At 37.9% G+C, this 25208-nt stretch overlaps 1 protein-coding gene across 2 annotated transcripts; it reads left to right on the forward strand.

Moving 5' to 3' along the window:
• LOC109097031 (A-kinase anchor protein 11-like) lies at nucleotides 1–24558 on the forward strand. Of its 2 annotated transcripts, XM_042763294.1 has the most exons (12): nucleotides 1–141; nucleotides 6133–6229; nucleotides 6322–6432; nucleotides 8504–8557; nucleotides 10480–10611; nucleotides 11076–11316; nucleotides 11951–16106; nucleotides 16245–16400; nucleotides 17885–17968; nucleotides 19577–19623; nucleotides 19987–20168; nucleotides 21493–24558. In XM_042763294.1, exons 2-12 carry the CDS (start codon nucleotides 6167–6169, stop codon nucleotides 21652–21654), a joined length of 5388 nt encoding a protein of 1795 aa, XP_042619228.1. In that variant the 5' UTR covers nucleotides 1–141; nucleotides 6133–6166; the 3' UTR covers nucleotides 21655–24558. The 2 variants fall into 2 exon arrangements, with proteins under 2 accessions (XP_042619228.1, XP_042619229.1); XM_042763295.1 differs by lacking the exon at nucleotides 17885–17968.
• Nucleotides 24559–25208: the final 650 nt, after the last annotated feature.

The following is a 25208-nucleotide window of genomic DNA, read 5'->3' on the forward strand; positions in this document are numbered from 1 at the left end:
TTCTCCCATCGTTGTCTCTGCGCTCAACTTCTCCCAGCCGCCGCTCTGGGTTTGATTACTTACGCCTGCGCGTCTTGTTTTCATGAAATGAACGGACGTCAGAGCAGCTAGCTTCCTTCTGCACGGCTCTGTCACTACAAGGTGAGACGCGCTTCATTTTCATTTGTCTGTCATTTTCCGGCATTCATCCCATAGCGCAGAGTAGATACGAACCCCTCGGGCGGTGTCAGAGGTGCGGATCACGGCTGATGTTTTCACGGGCCTGATGCTAATGCGAGCCAGCAGTGTCTGTAATGACAGCATCACGCTTTAGCATTGACCACACAAAAACATGTTACTGGTAATGTTTTTACATGCGCTGTTTCCTGCGATAATTCAGTCATAATGCCTGTCATGTGGCGAAGCCTGCAAATGAAAACACATGAATGACCAAACCAGAAATACGAGAGACAGGCATCAGAATGATTTCAGATTAAGGAGCTTCGAAACGTGTGTTAGAAGAGGTTTGTCATGGACATCTGGAGCTGTGAGAGCTGGGAGATTGTGATGAATCGTATTTAAGCTTTATTGACAGTGTCGCAGATATCACAATCAGGGTGTTATCATGTGGATGAGGTTTTGCACAGAGCCACTCCCCTTTATAAGCTGGGAACAGTCCGTGAGCTCATAAACATCTGTTGATTTCAGGAAATCATTTGACCCTGCTCTCCGCACAGATCACGTGCAGCAGCCAGCGCCATCACTTGCTCCTCTTTCTCATAAAGATGCGGTCGGGGTTCAGGCTTGTGTGCTGTATTCTTAGATGTAATGTTTACCTTTGCAGCCCCCCACTCATACAGTCATGCTGAAGTGCATCAAAGTCTGACCTATTACAGCATTCAGGTGTGAACGCTTGTTTAGTCAGAAAGACTCTGTCTTGTGGAAATGCTCAGGGCCAGCAGAAATCAAGCTCTGCGCCATCAAGGGCCTGCAACACACCTCTTCATAATTAAGTAAATGTGTAAGACTTTCTTTCCTCTGCAGAAGACTGTTGGTAACCAAACCATTTTGGTGGCCGTTTTATTTCATTGCATGGACAAAAATCGATATATTTTCTTTTGTGTTTGAAAACCCTGTTTAAAGGGATAGTTCACCCTAAAATGAAAATTCTGCCAGCGTTTACTCAGCCCCATTTTGTTCCAAACCTTTATGAGTATCTTTCTTTCTTATATAAAAGAAGATAATTTGAAGAATGCTGGGAGCCAAAGAGTTGAGTTTTTTTCATACCATGGGAGTCAGTGGCTACCAGCAACTGTTTTTTCTACCAGCGTTCTTCAAAATATCTTCTTTTATGTTCAGCATAAGAAAGAAACCCATACAGGTTTGGAACAGCTTGAAGGTGAGTAAATGATGACAGAATTTTCATTTTTGGGTGAACTATCCCTTTAAAGATAATGAGAATTTCAAAAGAATGACAATATTGCATTCAGTTGTATTAAAATAGAACATTAAAATCTTATGTTCTATAATTTTGTGTCTGTGTATGTGTGTATATGTATGTTTGTGTGTGTATGTGTATATATGTATATATGTGTATATATACATATATAAACCTGGATTTCATCTTATTTCATGTAAATCCTACAAGGCATCAGTTAAAAATCCTATTCTCTTTATCCATAGGGGAATTTTTTTTTAACAATAATTTATAAATTGTTAAAGAGGTTATTAATCACTGGTATATGGTTTTGTTGAAACCATCAGTACGCATTATTTTAACTTATTATCATATTTAAATTTCTGGTAAAGAACTACGTTACCCGTCAATTCTGCGAAGTTATCTCCTCCAATCAAAAACCCTTCACATTTTGGGATAGCCTAAATGTAAAATGTACCTATTATTTCTATATTAACAATCATCATCTTTAAGTCAAGTTTTATATATATATTTTTTATCATTCACAATGCTTTATGGGATTGTAGTTCTTTCCCATCATTAAAGGGTTAGTTCATCCAAAAATTAAAATTAGGCTGTGTTTTACTCACCCCTGAGGCATCCTAGGTGTATATGACTTTCTTCTTTCAGACGAATCCAGGCGGAGTTGTATAAAAAAATTATCTTTGATCTTTTAAGCTCTATCGTTGCAGTCAGCGGGTGTTGCATTGCTTTAGTCCAAAAGAAGTTAAATAATAAGTGCCCTTCCATAAAAGGAATGAACAAAGGCCTCCTCTAGCGAATTGATGCGTTTTTGTAAGAAAAATATCCATATTCAAAACATAATAATCACTTGAATCTAGCTTGCGCTCACTGTTGTAAACGGAAGCAGTTCCGGGCAGATGAAGTATGAGGACAGCTTTGCGCATGCGCCGCTCAGAAGTGACGAATGAGGAAGCGCAGGGGAGAGATCAAAACAAAACAATGGTCACTAATTAGAAGTACAAAACAAGGATTTGTAAAGAAGAATGTAAGAGGATAAGGGGACTGGTTTTCCTTTGCTAAAGTAAGGAAACTTTGCATCTTTTGCTCCTGTTAACAAACGTTGGTTTTAGGGCTGGACAATATATCGAACGATATGACCATGTGCATCTCGTCAGTAAAGCCGGTTCCATGATTAGCGGTAAATCCCCATCACCTGCTTTCAAATGGAGCTGCAGTTAATACACAGAGCCGTAGTTTACTGACAAGCAACGCTATATCGAGTTCATTATCAAAGGCGATTCATCTTCAATAATGAACTTGATATAGCGTAGCTTCTCAGTGAACTACGGCTCTGTGTATTAACTGCAGCTCCATTTGAAAGCGGGTGATGGGGATTTACCGCTAATCATGGAACCGGCTTTACTGACGAGATGCACATGGTCATATCGTTCTATATATTGTCCAGCCCTAGTTGGTTTTCACGAGACTCACCGGCAAATGCGCAGTGTTGACCTCATACGTCATCCTCCCGGAGCTGCTTCTGTGTACAAATGTTGGCGCAAACTACATTAAAGCGATTATTATGTTTTGAATATGGATATTTTTCTTACAAAAATGCATCGATTCACCACAGGAGGCCTTTGTTCACCCCCCGGAGCCGTGTGAGACACTTTGTTTTTTAATGGATGGGTGCTTTTTATTTAACTTCTTTTGGACTGAAGAAATGCAACACCTGCTGATTGCAATGATAGATCTTGAAAGATCAAATACAATTTTTTATATAACTCCGACTGGATTCGTCTGAAAGAAGTAAGTCATATACACCTAGGATGCCTTGGGGGTGAGTAAAACGCAACCTAATTTTCATTTTTTGGTGAACTAACCCTTTAAAGCTGTTAAATACACAGTCATGCTCATTTGCCTCATTGCCTCATTGGTCGAATACCTCAAGCGTGTGACGGAAATGTTATGCCCCTTACCATACTGTGATGCCATCTCCTGGCAGGACGAGACAATAAAACCCATTACAAACAAGGCATTTGTAGCATCCAGTGGCGACATAATTACTTATTGTAATGACTTAGACTATCTTTTTACGCGTTGTGTTGCGTCATGCCGTGTAAACATAAAACCATGTCTGTATTTGTGATTGGAGAAACGACAAACAGCTAGCACTGCTCTACACTGCTCAAAACTCAGGTTTGAATCATCAGTGGCAAATCCTTTAAATATGAAAATGTACTTACAGGCTGTGAGTCAGCATTATTTGTCAGAACACCGGCATTGTAAGCTACTCTCACAGGAAACAGTCCTCATCCTCCGTAAAATGCGCAGCACACATCTGAATATTTGTTCTGGAACAGTGTTGTAAATACAACTTAACCACTGATTTCTAGTTGTGTCCTCTTTTGGAAGACCAAACAAAGTGGCTTCGCTTTCACAACGAAACACATAGTGTCTCCACGACATGATGGCGGCGGCAACAATACTACAGTGAGAATCAAAGTTACGCCTTCTTTCTTTGTGTGAACTTTTGGGCGGTGTTATGCAAATCTTCCCACACAGTGACGTAGACATGTGGGGGTGTCTTTAAACGAGGCGTTTTTGGAGGGCATGGACGAGTCTTAACTTTTATAAAGAATCTCTCTTTGGATTTGAGACTTTAGTCTTTGCAACTTTAGGGATCTTATCTATTCACAAACCGCTTGTAACACTCCAAAGAGAAAGGAAAACTTGAAATCGCATCATATGTCCCTTTTAATAAAAAAAAAAAAAAAAAAAGGTTGTGATTCTCCTCATAGCTCAACAGAGACCTTTTAAAAATCCCTATGGGGAAAAAGAGTTCAGAAACCAAGGCCTCTGAAAACATTTTAAACAAACATTGTTAACATTGTAACAAACACTGTAGCACTCCATTAAAAATAAACAGGCCATCAGTTCATAGGCCTTGAACAAACACATTTGTCAGGCCGTAAACGAGGTGTATTATAATTAGTCTGAGCAAGCATTCAGAGAGAGATTTAATTCTGAGTCCTTATTAACCCACAACAACAGATGGTTATACTCATCTAAACTGCTGCTCAAGAGCTAGGGATGTTTATTCTGTCGCACATCAAGTTAATGTTGACAAAAACAATAATAATCCACATGCTTGGGTTAAAGTTGGCTCAACGTGTTCTTATTTAAGAAGATGTTCCAGAGACACAGTGTGCTAAGCAGAGTTTCTTACAGCGCTTTGTATTTTCTGTTCTTAAAGCACTCTCTCCCTCCAGGAAACTTAAAGGAAGCATATGTCTCAAGATCATTGCACTGTCAGATGAGCTCTCATCTCGGCTCACAGCTGCACTTATCTGCAGTCATGAATGCAGTGATGGACAGCTGTCTTTACTCAGTCTGATTTCATGTGATTTCTCATTGTGGTGGTTATGATAAGACATTTGATAAAAAGTAATTGCATTTTGTAAGATCATTTAGTAAAATCATTTTGATAAAAGTAATTCCACAACATTTTGTGATCAGATAAATCAACTTAACACGCTCCACAGCGCCACCCAGTTCATTTAGTTATAACTAACTTTTAGTTTGCGTATTTAGGATTTATCATGGATTCCCTGCATTTACTGCCAGCAAAGCAACACACAGTAAAATTTGTATAGTGTTTTTATTTTTTGATTTAATAATTACAGATCAGACTTTTTGTGCATACCCGTTCTAGCTTTCTGCATGTGACACTTGCTTGTTATCTATTTTTTCTCTACTTTATCAGTTTCTGTTTGGAATCCCTCTTTGCTTCTTTCACACAAGCTTCTGCAGTGCACAGATAAGATCTGACTGCTATTGCACACTGTTTCGGTTCAGGCTTTGTGAGAATGTGATAACAACCTGACACTGGGCTGTCATATAGCCTAGACCTGCATCTTTCAATCATTTTGGTCTACCGCACACACACAGATGGCCCAAGATTACTGGCCTGCTGTAGGCTGTGTAACGCTAAAGTTAGGGACTGTTCAACTTTCACTGTTTAGGTATTTTTTCTCCGTTTTCTCATATTCACCGCTGTGTTTCTATCTTACTGGAGCAGCTGGAACTCCCATAAATTGCCCATAAGTCATGTGATCACCATAATCCAATTTAAAGGCATAGTTCACCCCAAAATGAAAATTCTGTCGTCATTTATTGACCTTCATGTTGTTCCAAATGTTTGTTCTTATGCAGAACACAACAAAAGAAATCTGTTTTTGTCCATTCAATGGAAGTCAGTGGGGTCCAAAATATTCAATACAGTGTTTTGGATTTAATACTTTGTTTACACTTGGTCTGTTTACATGCACTCATTTTCTTTAATGCGAATAAATCTGATCCGATTTCAGATTGTGAAAATTCAGTTTATATGAACCCTAAACTTTGCAATCCAAGTGTTTTTAAGTCCGTCTGAAAAAACAGTTGGATTCTAATGTTTACACGCTTAATTTTTCCCTGTCGATTAGATTATTTCAGGTTACACTAGCCCTTCCAATCCAATTAAAATTTCATTCTGATCCAGCTCAGTCGTATCGAAGGTGTTTTATTGACTTTTCAGTCTGATTGAGCCAATCAATCTGGTTATAAACAGAAAATTGTGCATGCATGATGAAAGCATAGCTGCTGTAGACTATAGATTGAATTTTTGGCAGCTAGAATGAAAATGCTTACAAAAGTGTGTATTTAATTCAACCCATCCTTTTCACTTCAAGGAGAGGAGAACCTCCTGTCCAGCACCGCAACATCATGGATGCCTGTGCACGGATCAGAGGGGTCCCGTTAAAGAGCTGTGCCACCATGAAGAAAGAGGTATGATGTTGTCTACCACTGTTCACATCGGTTTCATTCATGTAGAATCTATTTATAACAGTTTTCAATAAGCTTTATGCCTTTTTGAGCAGACCATCCGTGAGGGCTCAAATCCATGCCTGAAGAGCCTGTTGAAACACAAGAAGGAGCTGTGCAACGTGGTAGTGGAGCTGCATAATAAAGAACCACAGTCTCTATCAGAAGTAAGGATTGCACTTTATTTAAATGTATGCATGCAATTACAAAGGGGGTGTCTTTGCAGCGGTCAGTCACATAAAGCTCGTGCATAAAGACTATACCGATATTATATAATCTGTTATGTCTTAAGTGAACGTTTGGGGAACTGTTCAGACATCAGATATCTTGAAAAACATCTGATGTGAAACATTATATTAAATCCGTGCATTACAGTGGGTCTTAATATAGGCTGCCTCATTAATGTTAATCTTAGAATAAAAGAATCACTCAGTGCTCTTGATTGAACTGCATTTGTAGTTTTAATAATCAATTTATTTGTAATGAATAGACTAAAGAGATTTTTACATTTGATTATTTGTTTTTTATTTGTAAAATGAAAAAGGTAATGCATTATTTGCTTTTTTGCTTATATTTGTCGTTGCTCTGTGATTTTGCTTAGGAACCTTCAAAAAAACGACTTTGCTGATTCTTTCAATTTCAAACAGGTGTTCAGTAATTTTTCTGTCCGATTTCAACAAATCATACATCATTCTGAAGGTCTTTTAATGGAGAATGTGACAATAAAAATAAATATTTTTTGAAAAATTGCTTTTTGTGACTCAATTTGCCAGCACAGGTCATATATATTTACAAATGAAACACTTATTCTGACCTGTACTTATTAAAATATATAAAAGAAAAAGTTATCATACTAAATTTTATTGTATTTAATTTTTTTAAATAGAATATTTTATATTTTAAAAACATCTTGCTAAAAAATTGTGTAAAAACTAGTAGTTTGAAGGATAGTGGCAAAGATTGGTAAAGATTTTACATTACAGTTAATTCATTTCTGGGTGCTGCTCTAATGATTCTTGTTCTTAATATGGCTGGCAAGAGTTTTTGGTCTATGAAATACTATTACAGTGAGTGACATTTTAGTGGGTGTCTTCTTTAAATCACCGTAAAAATGTGTGATAGTCCTTATTTTTTGCTCAGAAAAATAAAATTAAACAGGACACATTCTAATGTTCAGGTGGAAAAAAACACAAACAAATTTAAAGCTGGACATTTCTGTTTTTTAAATTCTCCAAAAATGGCCACATTTATTTCCATTATTAGTGCCTCACTGTTTTTGGTTTTTGTGAAAACTAAGACTAATTTCGAAATTAATATGCAACAAATGCTGTTAATTGGGCTGAGCTGGAATAATACATATACAGATGTTTCAGTTTAAATGTTTTGTGACCTCTTTTTGAGTTGAGTAATTCTGAAAGCCTCCATGACAACAGATATTGGTGATAAGAGAGCGGTTAGAGTCAACTGGGACAGCAGTGTGGTTGTTGCATCTCACACCATTATATACATGACAGCATCTCATGAGGCTTGGAAGAATTGATAAATTCTAAAAAAAGAAATCGCAGTTGCAGTGTGGCTTGTTTTCTTTTCTGTTAGGGTGGCATTTTTCCATGTCGCTTTGTAATTCTCATGAAGGGGGGGTGGATTGTTCCTGCTGTGTTGCAGTTTATTTGCACACACTGTGTCTGCATTGTTAGCTAAAGGAAATCAGATAATGCAAACACGACTTTAAGATACTGTACTGTATTTTCTGCGACAGCACAACATCGCTCCATCACTGCAATCTAGACACCTGAACAGTGAAAGTGCAATCGACTGATTGATGTGCATAGTAATAGTCTGTTTATATATAATATTCCATCAATTGGTTGTCAGTTATTTTTAATTTGATCAACATACAGTTACTGCAGCCAGGATCAAAAGAAAATGTAAACAAGCATTAATCATACTAGGTTAGCCTAACTTACATTAAGAAGGAAACATGTTTGAACTGAAAGGAATGACATTTAAGTTAAATACGCACAAAACCAGGATGTGTAAGTTATTTAAGTTGGCCTGATGTGTAATGTTGGGTAATCAGTCAATACAAAGCAGGTTTGTCATGCAGATCTGCTGTGTGCTGGTGACAGCTAGTGCCCGAAAAGATATTTCATTTAACTGTTGCATCAAAGAACAATTTTTAATAAAAATCTACATTGTAACTTTCAATATAAATGCTGTCATTCTTCTCTTTCATAGGTACATTATGTATGGTTACCTAGTTATGTTGAGGGGGAAGATTTTACTCTACAGGTATGTCGTAGTTATGCCACTTCTGTATATATACATACACACACACACACAGTGCCCTCCATAAGTATTGGAACAGTAAAGACAAAAGTGTTCTGATTGCTGTGAAGTCAAAGAAATCTGCAAATATGATTCAAAGATGAATATGAGACAAAACTACAGAATGTCACATTTCATTATTGGGTGATGCAACACAAAGATGTTTTACCAGCTAAGAAGATCAGCACTTTTAGAATTTCATTTCCCTATCTGATGTGAGCATAGGTATTGGAACAGTTGCCTCACAGGTCTTTCTAAGTGATCAGCTGTGTCCTGTTGCATTAATTCTTCAGATATTAAAAGCAGGGAGTGTGTCTTATCAGTTATATCCATTGCTTCTGCATTCTAAGTCTTGCATTCGATGATGACACACACCGACCAGGATGAAGACGAGTAAGCCGACTCTGAAAGAAAAGCAAGCAATCTGGATGCTAAAAGAAAAGATGAAGTCAGTTAGAACTATAGGAAAAACAAAGGGCATGGAGAAATCAAGAGTTTGGAAATTATTGGCGACATCAGCAACCAGCAACGACCTTATTGGCTGAGAAAAACAACAGTAGTTGATGACAGACAAATCATAAAAGCTAATAAATGAACCCTAAAATACATGTCTGTAAAATCACCAACAACCTCCAGAAAGCTGGGGTGATGCTCTGTCCATCTACAGTCCGTAGAAGAATATGACACAGAATTACAGAAGCTACACAGCAAGACGCAAACCTCTGATCAGCACCAAAAATAGAAAGGCAGGATTCTTCACAAATTTGAGCCAGTAGAGTTTTGGAACTGAGTTGATGGACTGATGAGACAAAGATTAACCTTTATCTAAGTGATTAGAAAGCAAAAGTGTGGAGAAAAAAGGGAACTGCAAATGATCCTAAGCATTCAACCTCATCTGTAAAGCTTGGTGGAGGTGGTGTCATGGCATGGGCATGCATGGCTGTCTCTAGAACAGGACCTCTTAATTTTAATGATGACTTAATGTATGATGGCAGTAGCAGAATGAATTTGGAAGGGTACAAAATCATCTTGGCTACCAATATTCAAGAAAATGCCACCAAACTCATTAGAAAGCACTTCATATTGGTTCAGGACAATGACCCAGAACACCCTGCCAGTTCAGTCAACGGCTTTATCAGGGCAAAGAAATGTAAAGTCTTAGATTGGCCAAATCAATCTCCAGATTTAAATCCGATTGAACATTAATTTCACCAGCTGAAGAAGAGACTGAACATTAATTTCACCAGCTGAAGAAGAGACTAAAGACCGAAACTCCCCAAAACAAGCAACAGTTGGAATTGGCTGCATTAAAGGCTGGGGAAAAGCATTTCAAAGCATAAGACCAAGAGTCTGGTGATGTCTATGGGTTGCAGACTCACTGCTCTGATTGCATGCAAGGGATCTGCAACTAAATATTAGCTTTTAGTCTTTTACATATGCCTTAAATTCATCTGTTCCAATACTTATGCTCACATCAAATAGTGGGATGAACTCTAAAAGTGCTATCCTTTTTATTTGGTAAAACATGTACGTGTTGAAAGACCTAACAATAAAATGTGACATTCTGTATTTTTGTCGCACATCTTTTAATCATATTTGCAAATGTCTTGACTCCACAGCAGAGAAAGCAATTTTGTCTTTACTGTTCCAATACTTATCAAGGGCACTGTATATATATTGTAGTGCTGTCAAACAATTAATCGCATCCTATATATATATGTATATATGTATATGTGTTTGTGTGTGCGTGTGTGTGTGTGTATGTATGTATATATAAAGATAGTTAGATATTATTCAATTTCTTTATAATTTGTTTTTGTAAATTGCACAAGCTGGGGGCAGCATCCTGTTGAAACCTACAGTTCTGTATTCTTTGATGCCCACAGGCTCTGACATCCCTCTCCACTGAGATGATGGAGTTGCTTAGATCACTACATGTACATACCCTTAAAGATGAAGAGATTCTGCTTCTCAAAGACCCCAAAAGGCCCTTTGAGAGAAAAGATAGTGTTTCTCAGGTATGTATATTATGTTTGAAAATTTAGAGATTTCTAAATTTGTGGTATCGGTTTGTGTGAAATTGGGTCTAAATAAAACTAACCTTGTGATACCATAGTATTAAGTTTTGTGCTTTGAACATTACATAAAACCACAAGTGTTTTTCAGACATGACAAGAGATTGCATGCTTTCTTTCACGCATTTCAGGAAAAATAAGAGTGCCGTGGGAAGTCTAGAATCTTCTCAAGAAATTATGTCAGTTCAGGGTTTGACCGTTTGCAGACTTTATGTTTGTAATTATGCAGAATTATGTTTATCTTCGAGATTAACATAAGTTTATCATAACAATTTATATGGAGAATGCATCATGACGTAAAGGCTGTCATTGTGTCATCCTAGCATTTGATTGATTCTTTTCTTTTTGTTTTTTTCATTTATCTATTGTTTTTTAAAAATGGAGGCGTTATTTTCTTTCTCTCACAGGCCTGTTCAAGAGTCTTGTGCATATTGAGACATAGCCCCACTCCTCAGATTAGTGTTTGCAGCATGCTGGGGTTGTTGGCTCGATACACAGCTGGGATAAGGTATGCACTGGAGTTACAGGTTCTGCAGAGGGGCACCTCAGAAGCATGCCAAGCTGAGGATGATGACACCAATCAATCTGTCTCTTCTATCGAAGAGGACTTTGTTACTGCTTTTGAGCATTTTGAAGAGGAGGATACAGGTTATTACTCATGATGTTTTCATGATAATATTAGGATAACTTCCTGTTTCAATGAATGAAACCTTTTTATTTTAATCAATTAACACTACCATTCCAAATTTTGAGGTCGGTTAGATGTTTTTGAAAGAATTTTTTCAAATGTCCACCAAGGCTGCATTTATTTAATTTGAAATAAATGTTCTCAATTTTAATATTCTTTAAAATGTAATTTATTCCTATGATCAAAGCTGAATTTTGTCACCTGATTCTTAATAAATCATTCTAATATGCTGATTTGCTTTTATTGCATTTCTTTTTATTGTTTCTTTGGGGAATAGAAAGTTGAAAGGAACTGCATTTATTTTAAATAGAAACATGCTATAACATATTATTCATGTTTTTACTGTTTTGATCAGTTTAATGCATCCTTGCTGAATAAAAGCATCAATTTCTTTTAGAAATATCTTACTGACCCTAAACTTCTGAACAGTTGTTTAAATATTAATTTTAGCTCTCCTGAATGAGAAGCATGGATAGCAAGTGACCAGCAACCATAAGAGCTTTGAAAGTAAAAGCTTATGATCAGCTTGCTAGTTCTGCATTTAATTAACTGTTAATGAGAACTGTTCTTATGGACTGTTCTCTGATCTTGCAGGTGCCCGTAGTCAGAGGAATCAAAGGGATGTGGCATCCCAGACTGCTCCCTCTCATTTAAGAGACTTATCTGGATCTCGGATTATTATAAGTTCCATACAGAGGAAGTCGTTGCATAAGGAAAAGGCTGCTTCAAAAGTGTCAGAAACCGCCCTGAAGTCAACACCGTGGCCCGCAAGTTCAGAAAGCTCATATGTACTTAGCAGTCTTCCTAAGGGATGCACTACTTCCACATCCCTCACAGAGTCAGATGAGTCAGACTGCTCTAGTCCCAGCCCTATTATATTCCTGGATGAAGTTGGATATCAGAAGAGTCTTAAGGCAAAACTTGACATTCCCAAGATCCCCGTTTTAAAGGATGGAGTAGAAGACTCTGACTCCGAAGTCAGTGAATTTTTCGACAGCTTTGATCAGTTTGATGAACTAGACCAGTCTTTTGATTCCAACATCAAGGTCCTTAAAGAAAAGCCCCTCCCTGGTCAAACAGAGAAGCATGTTGACAACTCTGGTTGTAAATTTGTATCAAGGGGGTGCTCGACCACAGCAATGAACCCTCACAAGTTTGATCATAGGACTCTTCCAGCCAATATCAAGAAACCAACTCCACTTAAACCAGGATCACCGTACAGTATTCACTCTGATTCACCAGATTCCCCACGGCCTGCGAGGACTTCCTGCGAGGAAAGCGGGCCGCTATTCAGTCCAGTTTGTTCATCTGCATTTAGCCCACTGGGAGAAGGAGGCTCCTTAGAGTATTTTTGGAAGGCAGATGGAGATGGCTCAGAATTACGTAAACCACAGGACCTTTGCTCGCTGTACAAAACGTACTCTGATTTTGCCAACAACCTGTCAAAAGAAATCCTTGGATCAGTCTGTGGGTACTCCTCCCCTGTTGATTTTAACATTAATAAGAACTTGAGCTGTGTGTGTCATAAGGAGTTCAAAAACACTAATGGGCATCTAATGAAGCTTTCAGACATCCAGGAGACAGTCACCATCACCAAATCCCAATCACAGTCTCTTAAGGATGGGATTCAGAAGTTTGCTACAGACTTGGTTGAAATGAGCCTTGGAAGTGCCTTTAAGGACTTGCAGAAAGGTGTGTCCTCCTGTACCACTACACTTTGCCATTTGGCTGCAAGGCTGACTTCTTCAGTATTTCAAATGGCCTTTCATGAGATAGGTATGCGCCATGCATATGTGTTAAAAGAGCGTGCCATAAATGGTCTAGCCAGTTTCTTAGTAGGGGAAGCCATTTCTGGGGCCCTCACAGAGTTTCTGTATGTGAAAAAGCAGATTTTCAACAATAACGTCACACGGTTTGCTGCGGATCTGGCTGAGGAATTAGTGTTTGAAGGTATAATGGAGGTTTGCCAGTTTTCACATCCCTCAACTCCACTCACACCAAGTGACTGGTTGTTTGAGCAAGAGGAGGAAGTGGTTTCTTCCTACGCCTCTGACCTGTCAGAGTCTGTTCTCCAAGAGGCTTTTATAGAGCTCTCACAAGCTGATGTGACTTTCACTACACAGGCAGCTATCAGTGTGTCAGTAGACAACATTTGCTATGTGAGTGCTGAAGATAGTTCTCTCATCACAAAAACCTGCAGTGCCCAAACTAGCTATCTTGGATCTCAGGCCACTGTTGAGGCTGCAAATCAAGAGCAGGATGGTTGCACAGTGAAGAAAGCCTTGTATTGTGTGTCAGGTATGGCCAGTTGTGTTCCAGTTCCTGTGGCTGGCAAGGTCATAGCCCATGTGCACAACTCAGATGAACCTTCTCCGTATAAATCCAGCATTGGTCATGTATGTCAGACCATTCCTAAAAGAACCATTTGTTGCCAAGGGGAAGTGGCATCCTCAACCTCTGATACCTCTGAATCATCACCAGGTCCTGCAAGAATCCAGAATGCCAGTGGTGAAGAAGTTGTAGGCAATCCATCCGTTGAAAATGATTCCGAAAAACCCTCGATTGGAAAGACTTTTCAGAACTTTTCTGGGAATATGGTGGACACTATAGTAGGGGAGGCATTCGATCTGATGCATTCTTCAACAAAAGTGAAGAAGAAAGTAGAGGATTGTGCAGACCTTTTGAGCAAAACAATAGCAGCTCGCATATCCACTCCAAGCCATGGAAGTGGTAATTCACACGATGTATTGACTGAGAGAGGTCCCTCTCAGATTCCCTTTCACTTGATGTCAAAGGGCTCTTGTGACCCATCCTCCAGAAGTGTACGTCCAGTCTCCAGGCTCACCCAAGAGGTCCGTTCTGTCGTGAGAATGGACACATTGGAAGTACCCACTTTTGAAGTTGCCTCATGTGGAGGTAGAACAGTCGGTGCAGATGATTTTTCAAGCAGCAACTCTGGAGCAAAATCATCTGAAATCCCTAGCACTCCACCCTCAAGTCCTCAGCAGCCATCAGACGAGTACAGTGAGAAACAGATCAGACAGTTCTCGAAGAAGCTCAAAGGTACGCTTGCAAAAGAATTTTCTCCTGCGACTCCTCCACCCACCCCTTACTACCCGCCTGCCGCCGACACCAAAGAGGAAGGTTCTGTTTCAGACAAGGCCGATTTCATGCTGAAACTCATTAGGTCTCTCTCTGAAGAAGCTGGCAGCAATGAAGATCAGCAGGAGGACCAGGAAGATGGCCCTCACTCTAGAAACTGCCAGGCAGAGTTGAGTCCAAACATCAGGAGCAGAATGATTGAGAGGAGTGCGCTCCATTATGCAGAGCGTTTAGCGTGCCACATTGTTTCCATGGCCACTGAGGTGGACACACTAAGCTTCGGAGATGTGAAGAAGCCGGTGGGTGATGAAAGCAAAGGCAGTGTTGCCTTGCATAGCGCACAGTTCTCAGAGCAGACTTTAAATTCTTTGTGGACATACGCTGGAGAAGTGGCTGGAGAAGTCATCAATGATGTCAAGAAGATGATGAGTTCAAGCCACTGTCGACACAAAACGATAAAAAGAGGATCTGTGAACTCTGCAGACAAACCTCAGGGTGGAGATGGTCTTTTGGGAAATTTGACTTGTCAGTGGCCTGGTGACGTCCAAGTGAGTGGCACTTCAAGTGGGATGTCGTCAGAGTATCCAAGTTGCGAGAGTGTCACTGATGAATATGCGGGATACCTCATTAAGGTGCTCAAGAAAGAGGGAGGCAACCGAGAGCTTATATTGGATCAGTACGCCACTCGCTTGGCATATCGATCTATTAAATCTGGCCTGGCTCATGCGGCTCGAAAAATAAAGCACAGATCTCCTTTGAGGCTTCACTCATCTAGGCGTTTACACAATGATCATGATGTTTCCCAAATTCCCATATCCAAGTCATCCAGCACTGCACTTACTGATGGAAAAGATGGATTCTCTTGTGAATCTCTGCCATGTGCTTGTCAAGACGGTCAAGACCTGAGCAGTAATGAATATGTAGAACTTGTGAACTTTGCAGAGTCGCTGGCCTACAACATCACATGTGATGTTACGAGAAAGCTGAGAATGAGCTCAGTTAGACTGCCAAAATCTCTCACTGATTCTTGCCTCTACAGGAAATCCACAATTGAGGACATGCCGGAAAATCTCATCAAAAATACATTTTCATGCTCTCTTTTACCTTGCACAGAAACCAACAGGCTCTATCATAGTACAAGCAGCTTAAATGATGGCAAAAGCAACAATGGTGTAAAGCAAGTGATTGAACATTATGCCAGGAAAATTGTTGATGACACTTTGGAAATAACGCTGGGTCCAGCATGTGTTCAGGCAGTGGGGGACAGGAGGGCACTTGAACGCAATTCCTTCACAGAAAAGCTGGCTGAGGCATATGAAGCCTGTCGATACTGCCAAGGTCGAGATTGCCTGTTTTGCTGTAGAGACGGTCGTCGTGGTTTCCAGGGAGTGAAAATAAGAAGGCAACAAGAATCAGATGCAGTGACTGGACTGGAAATCCCTAGAATACACATTGATTTGGAAAAAAGAGCAGCTTTTGCTGAAGAAATGGTGTCCAGTGCTATTGAGAAAGCCAAAAAGGAACTGAGCTGCACCAGTCTGAATGCAGACAGTGGGATCGGTCATGATGGCGCAAGCTTTGCAGAAAGTCTCACCACAGAGATTATGACATCTGCATTGTCCAACGTCTGCCAAACCGTCAATCTTGGGTAAAGTGACACAGCTTTCACAGAGTCATACATACAGCCTATCACTTAAAATTGCTCATCAATTACTCAAGACAAGTGGATTTCCTAGATTTTGAAACTTTTTTTTTATTTTTTATTTTAATTTTTTTTCTGTTTCAGTTCCTCCAGAAGAGAAGGCGTCAATGTGACGGAGTCAACAGTGAGTCAGCAGCTCAGTTTGAGTGTTGGTGATGACAGTCTCGGTAGTTGGTCCAATCTGAGTTTTGAAGAAGACCACCCAGATGAGAGCAGCAGCTTTCACCATCTAAGTGACAGGTGAACAAGTCCCACCACACTTACAAGCATTACACAGTTCATTTAAACTTGAAATGAAGCATTGCTGGTCGACTACCACACTCAAGTTCACTCTGCTTTCTTTTCTTGTGCACCTTTCACAAGCATGTGGCTCTAATCATTGTGAAAAGTACAATTTGGTGAATTGGGATGAATGGGTTTTCAATGATCTCACCATTGCAATATGGGAGAGTACAGATTTGTGTTAGAAGAGCTCAGACCGAATGTGTGAAGTATATTGCCTGTGTCAGATCTGTAAGTTGTATAGTAGTCTTTTAGTGCATTTTTCATACCATTTGCAGGCGTGTTTGTTTTTTTGCGGTACTATTCTGACAGGTTTCACATGTTTAGTCTGAGTTTTATCAGTTTAGGTTTTGGAGTAGGAGAACCTACAGTATGACTCATTTTTGCTGAAGAACGTTTATTGTTCTTTTTCTTCTTTTATTCACAAACCATTTAACAATTTTTGAAGCCAGGGATGCTGATTTTTCCCACCATTTTCCCAAATGTCTGAGGAACACCTAGGGCCTAGTCCTGCCTTGTTTTCATTCTCAGAATAATGTAACTGTCTCTGGCTTCAAATCATGACGGCTGACTCACACAGTCTTGTCTTTCAAAGGCAGGCATTGTTTTATAGTGTTTTAGCTGCAGTGTCTCAATGGAAGCATTTTCTATCAACAATTTAATATCTCCCAAGACACTAAAAGTCAGAATGTATGAGCAGTTTTTGTTTTGAGCAACCCAAGATACCATGAATATGTATCAAAATATTTATGAAAGCTGTGGTTGTCAGCTTGAGGCAGTGTTTCTAAAGTAAAACAATCATTAATGTATCACTGTGTACTCCATAAATCATCAGTGTGTCCAAATATAGATGATAGTTAACGTTGTTTTTCATGTCCTTAACTACTGTATTGATAAGTTAACTTTTTATACTTTTTCAGTATGTTTTCAATATATTTGTATGATGTTGCCAGGAATACTAACATCAATCAGTGTTAGAAATATGTGTGATTAGACCATTATTTCTATCCTTTCTTGTCTCAAAATTATAAATGGGAATTAGAGTGTTAATACAGATGTTTTCATTGCATTTATGATTAATAGTTGACAACTGTGAATCAGTTTCAGTGAATTGTCTCTGGTCAAGCTATTTGTTTGCTTTTAGTGAATAATATAGTGGAAAACATGCCTTCCTTACATTTAACTACATTTTTACATCTTGCAAGAAATGTTTTAAAACTAAAATGCTACAGCTGGTGTTCGGTTGAATTATGATTATGATTCTTCTGCATTTAAAAAAAAATCACCCTTTAAAACTTTTCATAACAAATATATTATTAATCTCAAGATAAATATCAAATGTTGTGTAAAACAAAAAACAAAACAAAAAAACTCCTGTCAGGTTTTCTAGATTTGCCTTGAAATGCTTTTGCAGTGTTTCATCTTTTTCTCTCCCCCAGCAGTAATGGAAACAGCAGTAGCTGGAGCAGTCTGGGTTTAGAAGGCGAGGTTTATGAAGAGCATTTGTCCTTCTCTCCATCAGACAGGTTGGTCTATGGAAAGAGGCACAGCATAGCCAGCGTGGGCTGCTCTAATTACCGCATGATGTCATGCAACTTTTTATCAGCAAGTGTTGAAAACGTATTTGATATCACCTATTAGAAACAAAACTTCCCATTGTTTCTCCGTTCTACGGATGGATTTAGTCAATTGGATCTTTGTGTGTGTTTTGGTAGAATTGTGGGTGTCGGAAGCGTTGGGGGGTTGGGTCAATGACTTCACAAGAGTTTTGTGATGCATTTACTAAAGAATGAACAATCTGTCCTTATTGCATGCTTCCTGTTTGAGTGCAAAAGGATGTCCCAGCCTCTAAATCCCATACAAGTTCAGTTCAACAACATGAATCATGTGCATTAGGGTTCATCATGACTCACTCCATACAAAAGCAACAGAGATCTCTTTATAATGCCATACATCAGACACGGAAAAATATTATCTGTAGATGCGTTATAATTACATCTTTTGTTCTTGCTGTGTCAATGTTTCCTTTTTTTACAAATAGAAACATATATAGAATCATGATTTTTTTTACTTCTTAACAATGTCATTTCAACCTGTGCTAGAAAATGGTCACACAAAATTAGAGCTGGGCAACAAATATTAATGATATACTGCTGATTAATCTAACAATATTGCAGGTTATCAGTTTTAAATAGTTGACTGTTTAGGCCAGTTCAGTATGGTGTCTTAGGATATTCATATTTGCAGTGATTTTGCTGGTGATATCAAAGTAAGCAACACTGTGAATATGTGCTTTTTGTGCTTTTTTGGCTGATTAAATTTTCTAAAGACTTTGTCGTTAGATTAATGATCTCTCCTTGCCTCATTTTCTGTGAGTAGAAGTACAATAAAATAGATTTAAGATTTAATATTTTTGAAAGAAGTCTCCTTGATTTGATTAAAACTGCAATAAAAAAATGTAATGCTGTGAAATATTACAATTTAAAAGGGATGATCTCTGTTTTAATATATTTTAAAATGTAATTTATTCTTGTGATGCAAAGCTGTCATATGATCCTCCTTATATATATATATGTATATATATATATATATATATATATATATATATATATATATATATATATATATATATATATATATATATATATATATATATATATATATATATATATATATTATTTATTTATTTTTTTTTTTTAACTACTATTACTATTAATTTTACTACTAAATGCCCATACAAATCAGAGCTGGACACCAAATATTTATGATATACTGCTGATTCATCTGCCAATATTAAATTAAGCAATATTTTGATTGGTGGAAATCGTTGTTCCTCTGATTGCATGAATATTAAGAGGATTTTTTTTACCCATAATGCCCCACCCTAAATCAGTCATTCAATTAAAGGCATCAAGAAAACTATATTTAAAAAAAAAGTACGGCATCAATATCTGTTAGGATGGGTAAGTCATAAATATGCTATGAATTCTAGCTGAAGCATTATTGGAGCTGGTTTATATGAGAACTGGGAAGCTGGGAGCTCCTGTCACTCTCTTCTGCATGAGGTTTGTGGAGTCTTTCCCTTCAGTCGTCAGTGAAACTGTCTTACACCTGCAATATTTTTCACCTTACAGTGACGGCACTGAAGAGAAGGAAGCTGAGGCCAAAGAGGATTCAGGCGGTAAATGAAAACTATATCTGTTCTTTGTATTTTTCTCCAGCGCTAGTGTTTATTCTGTGGTCTGTTGTTAGACCTCAACTGTTAGACTAATTTCAGCCCTTATTTTTGTGCTGCCACTCATTTAAAGTGGTCTTACTTGGCCGAGCACCTTCAGCGCGCCCCTGTCAAAACCACAAGACTATTTATCCACGATCCTGGTTGTCTAACTGTCAGACCGGCTCCATGTGGGTCAACAGATGAGCTCAAGCAGAGTTCTGTGTCTGGCCTAGTTAACAGAGAGAGCGTGGGAACTGGTTTGCTGAAGGTGATGGTTTTGTATGTTTGTGTATGTATTGGCTGAACGTGTGTGTTTTGTCCGTGCAGGAGCGGTCCGAGTGGAGAGGGAACATGGGCCGGCAGAAAGAGCTCTGTTGGTGGTCAGTACAGATGTCCAGGGTCGAGCTGTGGACCCCCAGTTGACGGCTGTGCTGCAGTGGATCGCTGCTTCTATCGCTGATCTGTCCTTATTGCAGCTGAGCCAGTTCTCAGCCCAGGAGCTGCAGCAGGTGAGAACACTTAGTATCAGTGTTGGGGAAAGTTACTTTTAAAAGTAAATTCAATAAAAAATAACACAACAAACTAAAAAGTAATGAATGGTGTTAGTTACTTTTTATGAAAAGTAATGCATTACATTTCATTTGCGTTACTTTTTCTCACCTGGCCTGGCCTGTAGTCTAGAACTACAGTAACCATCATGCTTACACAACACACACAGGGCCTCTGCACTCACTGATAATTTCTCTCAACAGGAGTGCATTCGTTCAATAAATGGGAAAACAGAGTAAATGGCGTTACTGACTTGAAAAGACACTCAAATATTTTCTTGTAAATTAAGAAGTAATGCATTACTAGTTGCTTGAAAAAAGTAATCTGATTATGTAACTTGCGTTACTTGTAATATGTTACCCCCAGCACTTCTTAGTATTATCATCGATATTAACTTGTATGAATTATCGTGTACAGTATATTGCAACCACAAAAGTTAAACCAATTAAATAAGGTTTTATTTTATTTTATTTTTTATTTATCAAGACCTAGTAAATGTTTATTAATATTTAACCTACATTTTCAATAAAAAAAATTAAATAATACTGTGAATATCAATTTTATGAACAAAAAAATTCAAAAATATAAAATAATAAAAAATACAGTATAACAATTAATTATATATACACTACCATTTAAACGTTTGTGGTCAGTAAGAGGTTTTTTTATATATATATAATTATTTTATTCAGCAAGGATGAATTAAATTGATCAAAAGTGACAGTAAACACATTTATAATGCTACTATTACAAATAAATTATATTCTTTTGAACTTTCTGTGCATCAAAGAATCCTGAATTTTTTTTTTTTTACCACAATTTCCACAATTTTTTTTGATAATAATTGATAATAATAAGAAATGTTTCTTAAGCATCAAATCAGCATATTAGAGGGATTTCTGAAGGATCATGTGAAACTGAAAATATTTTGTAAACATACTTTTTTACAAAAAAAAAAAAAAAAAAGTATATTTGTAAAATGCCACATGGGAACTTAGGTGAAATTTTTTTAGTGCTAATGCAAATTTTTGAATTCAGCTTAAAATTTGACTATTTGAATTTTTTAACTTACATTTTTGCTATATGTTTAGTAATACATAATAAATCCTATTTTAATAACAAAATACCTTAAAATACCCTGCCATTTCAAAGCAAATACATAAGTATCTTTAAAAAGCATTACGTTAATTACATTTTGGATCATGTTTCACCCAACTCTTATCTGTCGGGATGTTTGAGATCCAAAACTGTAGCTTAATTTTGTGAGTTTTTCTCTGGCTCCAGCTGCCGGCCGTGGCGCAGAGGCTGAGGGAGAGAGAGTTCAGGGTCGGCGACCTCCTCCAGGCTCTTCTGAGATATTTTGAAGAACGTCGCTCTGAGGAAGAGGTCGGTGACATGAGGAACGGCCACAAGAGCCTCTTCCAGTGGCTATTGGAGCAAGCGTAAATCACATCACTCTGACACCCGTCAGCCATTAAACAATGAAGTTTCCTGTCACTTTACAGTGATCTGCAATGTATCTGCCAAACCTAGAGGCATAGCCAGTGGATTGTGTTCGTGTTGTGTATTGCTTGTGCACCCGTGGCCTCCCAGGGGGCGCCATAGAAACAACTGAAGTAATCTAAGAGGCGTTCGTTCAAATGTGTGTATTGCATGCCGTGACCGAGAGTACCTTTTGCTTGCTTTCTTCTCTCTTTTTATCATCACTTCTTTGTTTTCTTTAAGATTAGACTGCATATCATGCCTTCACTGATGCCTGCCCGTGTTTTGCATTCACACCCTGCCCCAACACAAAAGACTGATTTGTTTTTATGAGTTGGTGTCTTGTTAGGGAACCCTCATGGCTGCAGGAAAGCTTATGTCATTTCCATACCTCTCCTTTGCGGTGATGTTTTCACTTGTCGAAGGGACCAGCCAAGCGATCCAGCAGCACTCCAGGTCAACATGAGGTATTCCATGACTCAGAACACATAAGAGAATCACAGGGTAATTATAACAAACAACCCTGTTTCAGCACATTTTTGGCAACAAGACTTGGATACCAGCCGTGACGGTTTAAAAATATCATTTCACTGGTAATTACTTACTGTTGAAAGAATCCATCAACAAATAGTCAGTATTTTTGCATTCCCCTCATATGACTCAAAGATTTTTTTCAATGATTTCAGAGTGATCAGCTACTCATAATGGTTTAAAGTGAATTGGTATACCTGTAAATACGCTTTTCTAGAGTTTAAAATTGAATTGAATTGTTTACACCCCTAGCTGCAATCAGGTTCCACATAATTTAACGCCCATAAAGAATAAACGTGTTTTAGTTCACTACAAAGTGAAGGGACTTTGGTTGCCAATTTACGGGGAAAACACAGCATACTATTAAACTTAGTTTTAAAAGCTGCTAAACATTTGCCAAATGAGGAAACCCGCAGTGCTATTGAACGTTACCTACAGGGGACTTTTTTTTTTCTCTGTATTCAAATTTCCTCCTGGCGTTTTTTTTTTCTTCCACTCATTGGAGGTTACTGTGACGCACCGGTAGTGCATCGCTAAATGAGGACACATCTGCAGTGAGTATATCTCAACTATTCACCCATCTCTACAATCTGTTCCACGTGGAGCTCTTACTCACTGCCTGCCCTTTAGTGTGCACTACGCTGAATATTGCACTTTACTGAGGAATGGTCAGACAGGCCGTTCCCTATATCTTTGTTTAGACCTCAAAAACACTCCTATTATAGCAAAGCATAAACGATAGATTGCCGACAGCTAGTAGGTGTTTGGCACGTCTACCTTATCAAGACCTAAGGGACAAGTGTCCTGTATCAAAACTATTTTTTCACTGTAGAAAGTCATTTTTTTACTCTCTCTCATTGCAGTCTAAAACTGTATGTTACTTTGATTTTAGAATCAAACACTCCTGTCAAGCTAAAAAAAACACACAATAAAAGTAGTCCGTGCAACTAAGTCGTCTTGCAAGTTTTCTGTTGCAAAATTTAAATGACCAAGCTTACATTTGCGTCAGAGATTTAACAAATTGTGCATAATGTTACTCGCACAAGACTGTGAAATTGTTGTGTAATTTTCGAATGTATGAAACAAGCTTTAGTGGAGTGGATGATAAACGTGACATAAAAGTAAAGCCAGACTAAAGATAAGTTCAGAAAAGTGTGTGTGTGTGAGATTTTAAAAAAAAATTTCTATGTAAAAATACATAGATTCTTTAAAAATTCACTGAAAAAAACGAACAAAAACATAACAACAACTGCATATATGTTTGGAACAACAATGAGAGTGAGTAAATAATGCCAGAAGTTTGGGTGACCTGTTCCTTTAAGTGTTATTTTCAGGATCCTTCTCAGATCGTCTTGCTTAGATCCTGTTACAGTGTGATTTGATGATAAGAGAAACATTATGGAGGCAATCAGAGTTGTAAAGATTGTTGTATCTTGTGGTTTCTTTCTTGTAACACGCATGATGTGCTCTCAACCCATGCTTCATGTACTTCTCTTTACGTGTGCATGGATGTACTCTTCAGTGCTAATTCATTATTTTGTGCATGGTTTAAATCCGGCCGAAACCATATATGCTCACACTACCTGCTACTATGAAAAAAAAAAAAAAAAAAAGCATTTCTGTATTCAAGCTGTTGTGTAACATCAACGCTGCCAAATATGTTTGGATCTGCACTTGCACAGTATTTGTTTACATTCTTTGAAATGTTTTAATACCTGCCATACACTGTGTTGGACATTTTCATATGATAGCAGTATCACCTAAACCATAATGTGGGAGAAGCGGAAAAAGCCAAGTCATGTATGCAAACATTGATGCTTGATTAGATTTGAGAAGGAGTTGGCACAAGCACGCCGTGACCATCAGCGCTGCCTCATTTTCCGTGGGATTGTACATGCATCTGTGCTCTTGCAGTTATTGTAAACATGAATGCTGTAGATGTTCTGTGCTTGTGTTCTTATTCTCCTTATTTTTGTGTACATTCCAATCTTTCACAAATGATCTAGTGCTATTTTGTGTTAAAAGTAAGGCTACATGTATAATGCAGAATACACGCATACTAAACAGATGAATATTTTGTTACTTGTGCAGTGTTTCTTCAACCTGTCTCATAGTGTAGTGGGCAAATGATGCACACGGACTTCTGTTTTCTTCCTGCCCATTTGTATAATATTGCCAAATAAGATATTTAATAAATTATGTAAAAGTATAAGTTGCAATGGTGAAAACACTACTTGTCCCCCCAGTGAAGTTGCTGAGTAGTTTACACATTAAAGCTTAATGCACTACACCTGTACACTGTAAAAAGCTGTGGGTAATAAAGCTTTTTCATTTGAATTGGGACGTCTGCTTATTTACACTTCACTCTCCAACATCTTTTATCTCAGTAATCATTTGAACGTGATTATTTGAACATTTTCAGCAACAGATGCACAAATACAGTACACGAATGAAAACACATGTTTGTTGTAAAGTTCAAAAGAGAATTTTGTTATGTACATATAGTAAAACAAAACAGCACAGTGCTGTGAAAGTGTTTGCCTCTATCCTGATTTCTTCTGTTTTGTGTATATCTAAATGAAATACAACATGAAACAAAGGCAACTTGAGTAAACACGTAACACAGTTATGTACAGTATTTATTTATTTAATGGAAGCAAAAAAAAAATGTCCACCTGCAGTACCTGTCAATAATATTGGCACCCTTGGTATGAGCAAAGTAAATATGAGCAAAGGCAGCTGTGGAAATAAATCTGCATTGTTTATCTTTTTGATCTTTCATAAAAAAAAAAAAAAATCACCAAATTCTAACCTATCATTGAATTAAAACGATTTAAAGTGAAACTCACATTATGAAAATAAATGTTTTCTCTAATGCATGTTGGCCACAATTATTGGCACCCCAAGAAATTCTTACGAGTAAAATATCTATGAAGTATATTCCCATTTTTTAGCACATCAGAGTGACTATAGGAGCATGAATTTGT

Source organism: Cyprinus carpio, chromosome A9 (genome assembly GCF_018340385.1).
Source record: "Cyprinus carpio isolate SPL01 chromosome A9, ASM1834038v1, whole genome shotgun sequence".
In the NCBI taxonomy this organism is placed as follows: domain Eukaryota; kingdom Metazoa; phylum Chordata; class Actinopteri; order Cypriniformes; family Cyprinidae; genus Cyprinus; species Cyprinus carpio.

Bases quoted from the DNA above. Each gene is read 5' to 3' on its own strand.
- LOC109097031 (XM_042763294.1), top strand. From the start codon at position 6,167: ATGGATGCCTGTGCACGGATCAGAGGGGTCCCGTTAAAGAGCTGTGCC. The intron at 6,230-6,321 runs GTATGATGTTGT...CTTTTTGAGCAG, and splicing joins GTGCCACCATGAAGAAAGAG to ACCATCCGTGAGGGCTCAAA. The intron at 6,433-8,503 runs GTAAGGATTGCA...TCTCTTTCATAG, and splicing joins AACCACAGTCTCTATCAGAA to GTACATTATGTATGGTTACC.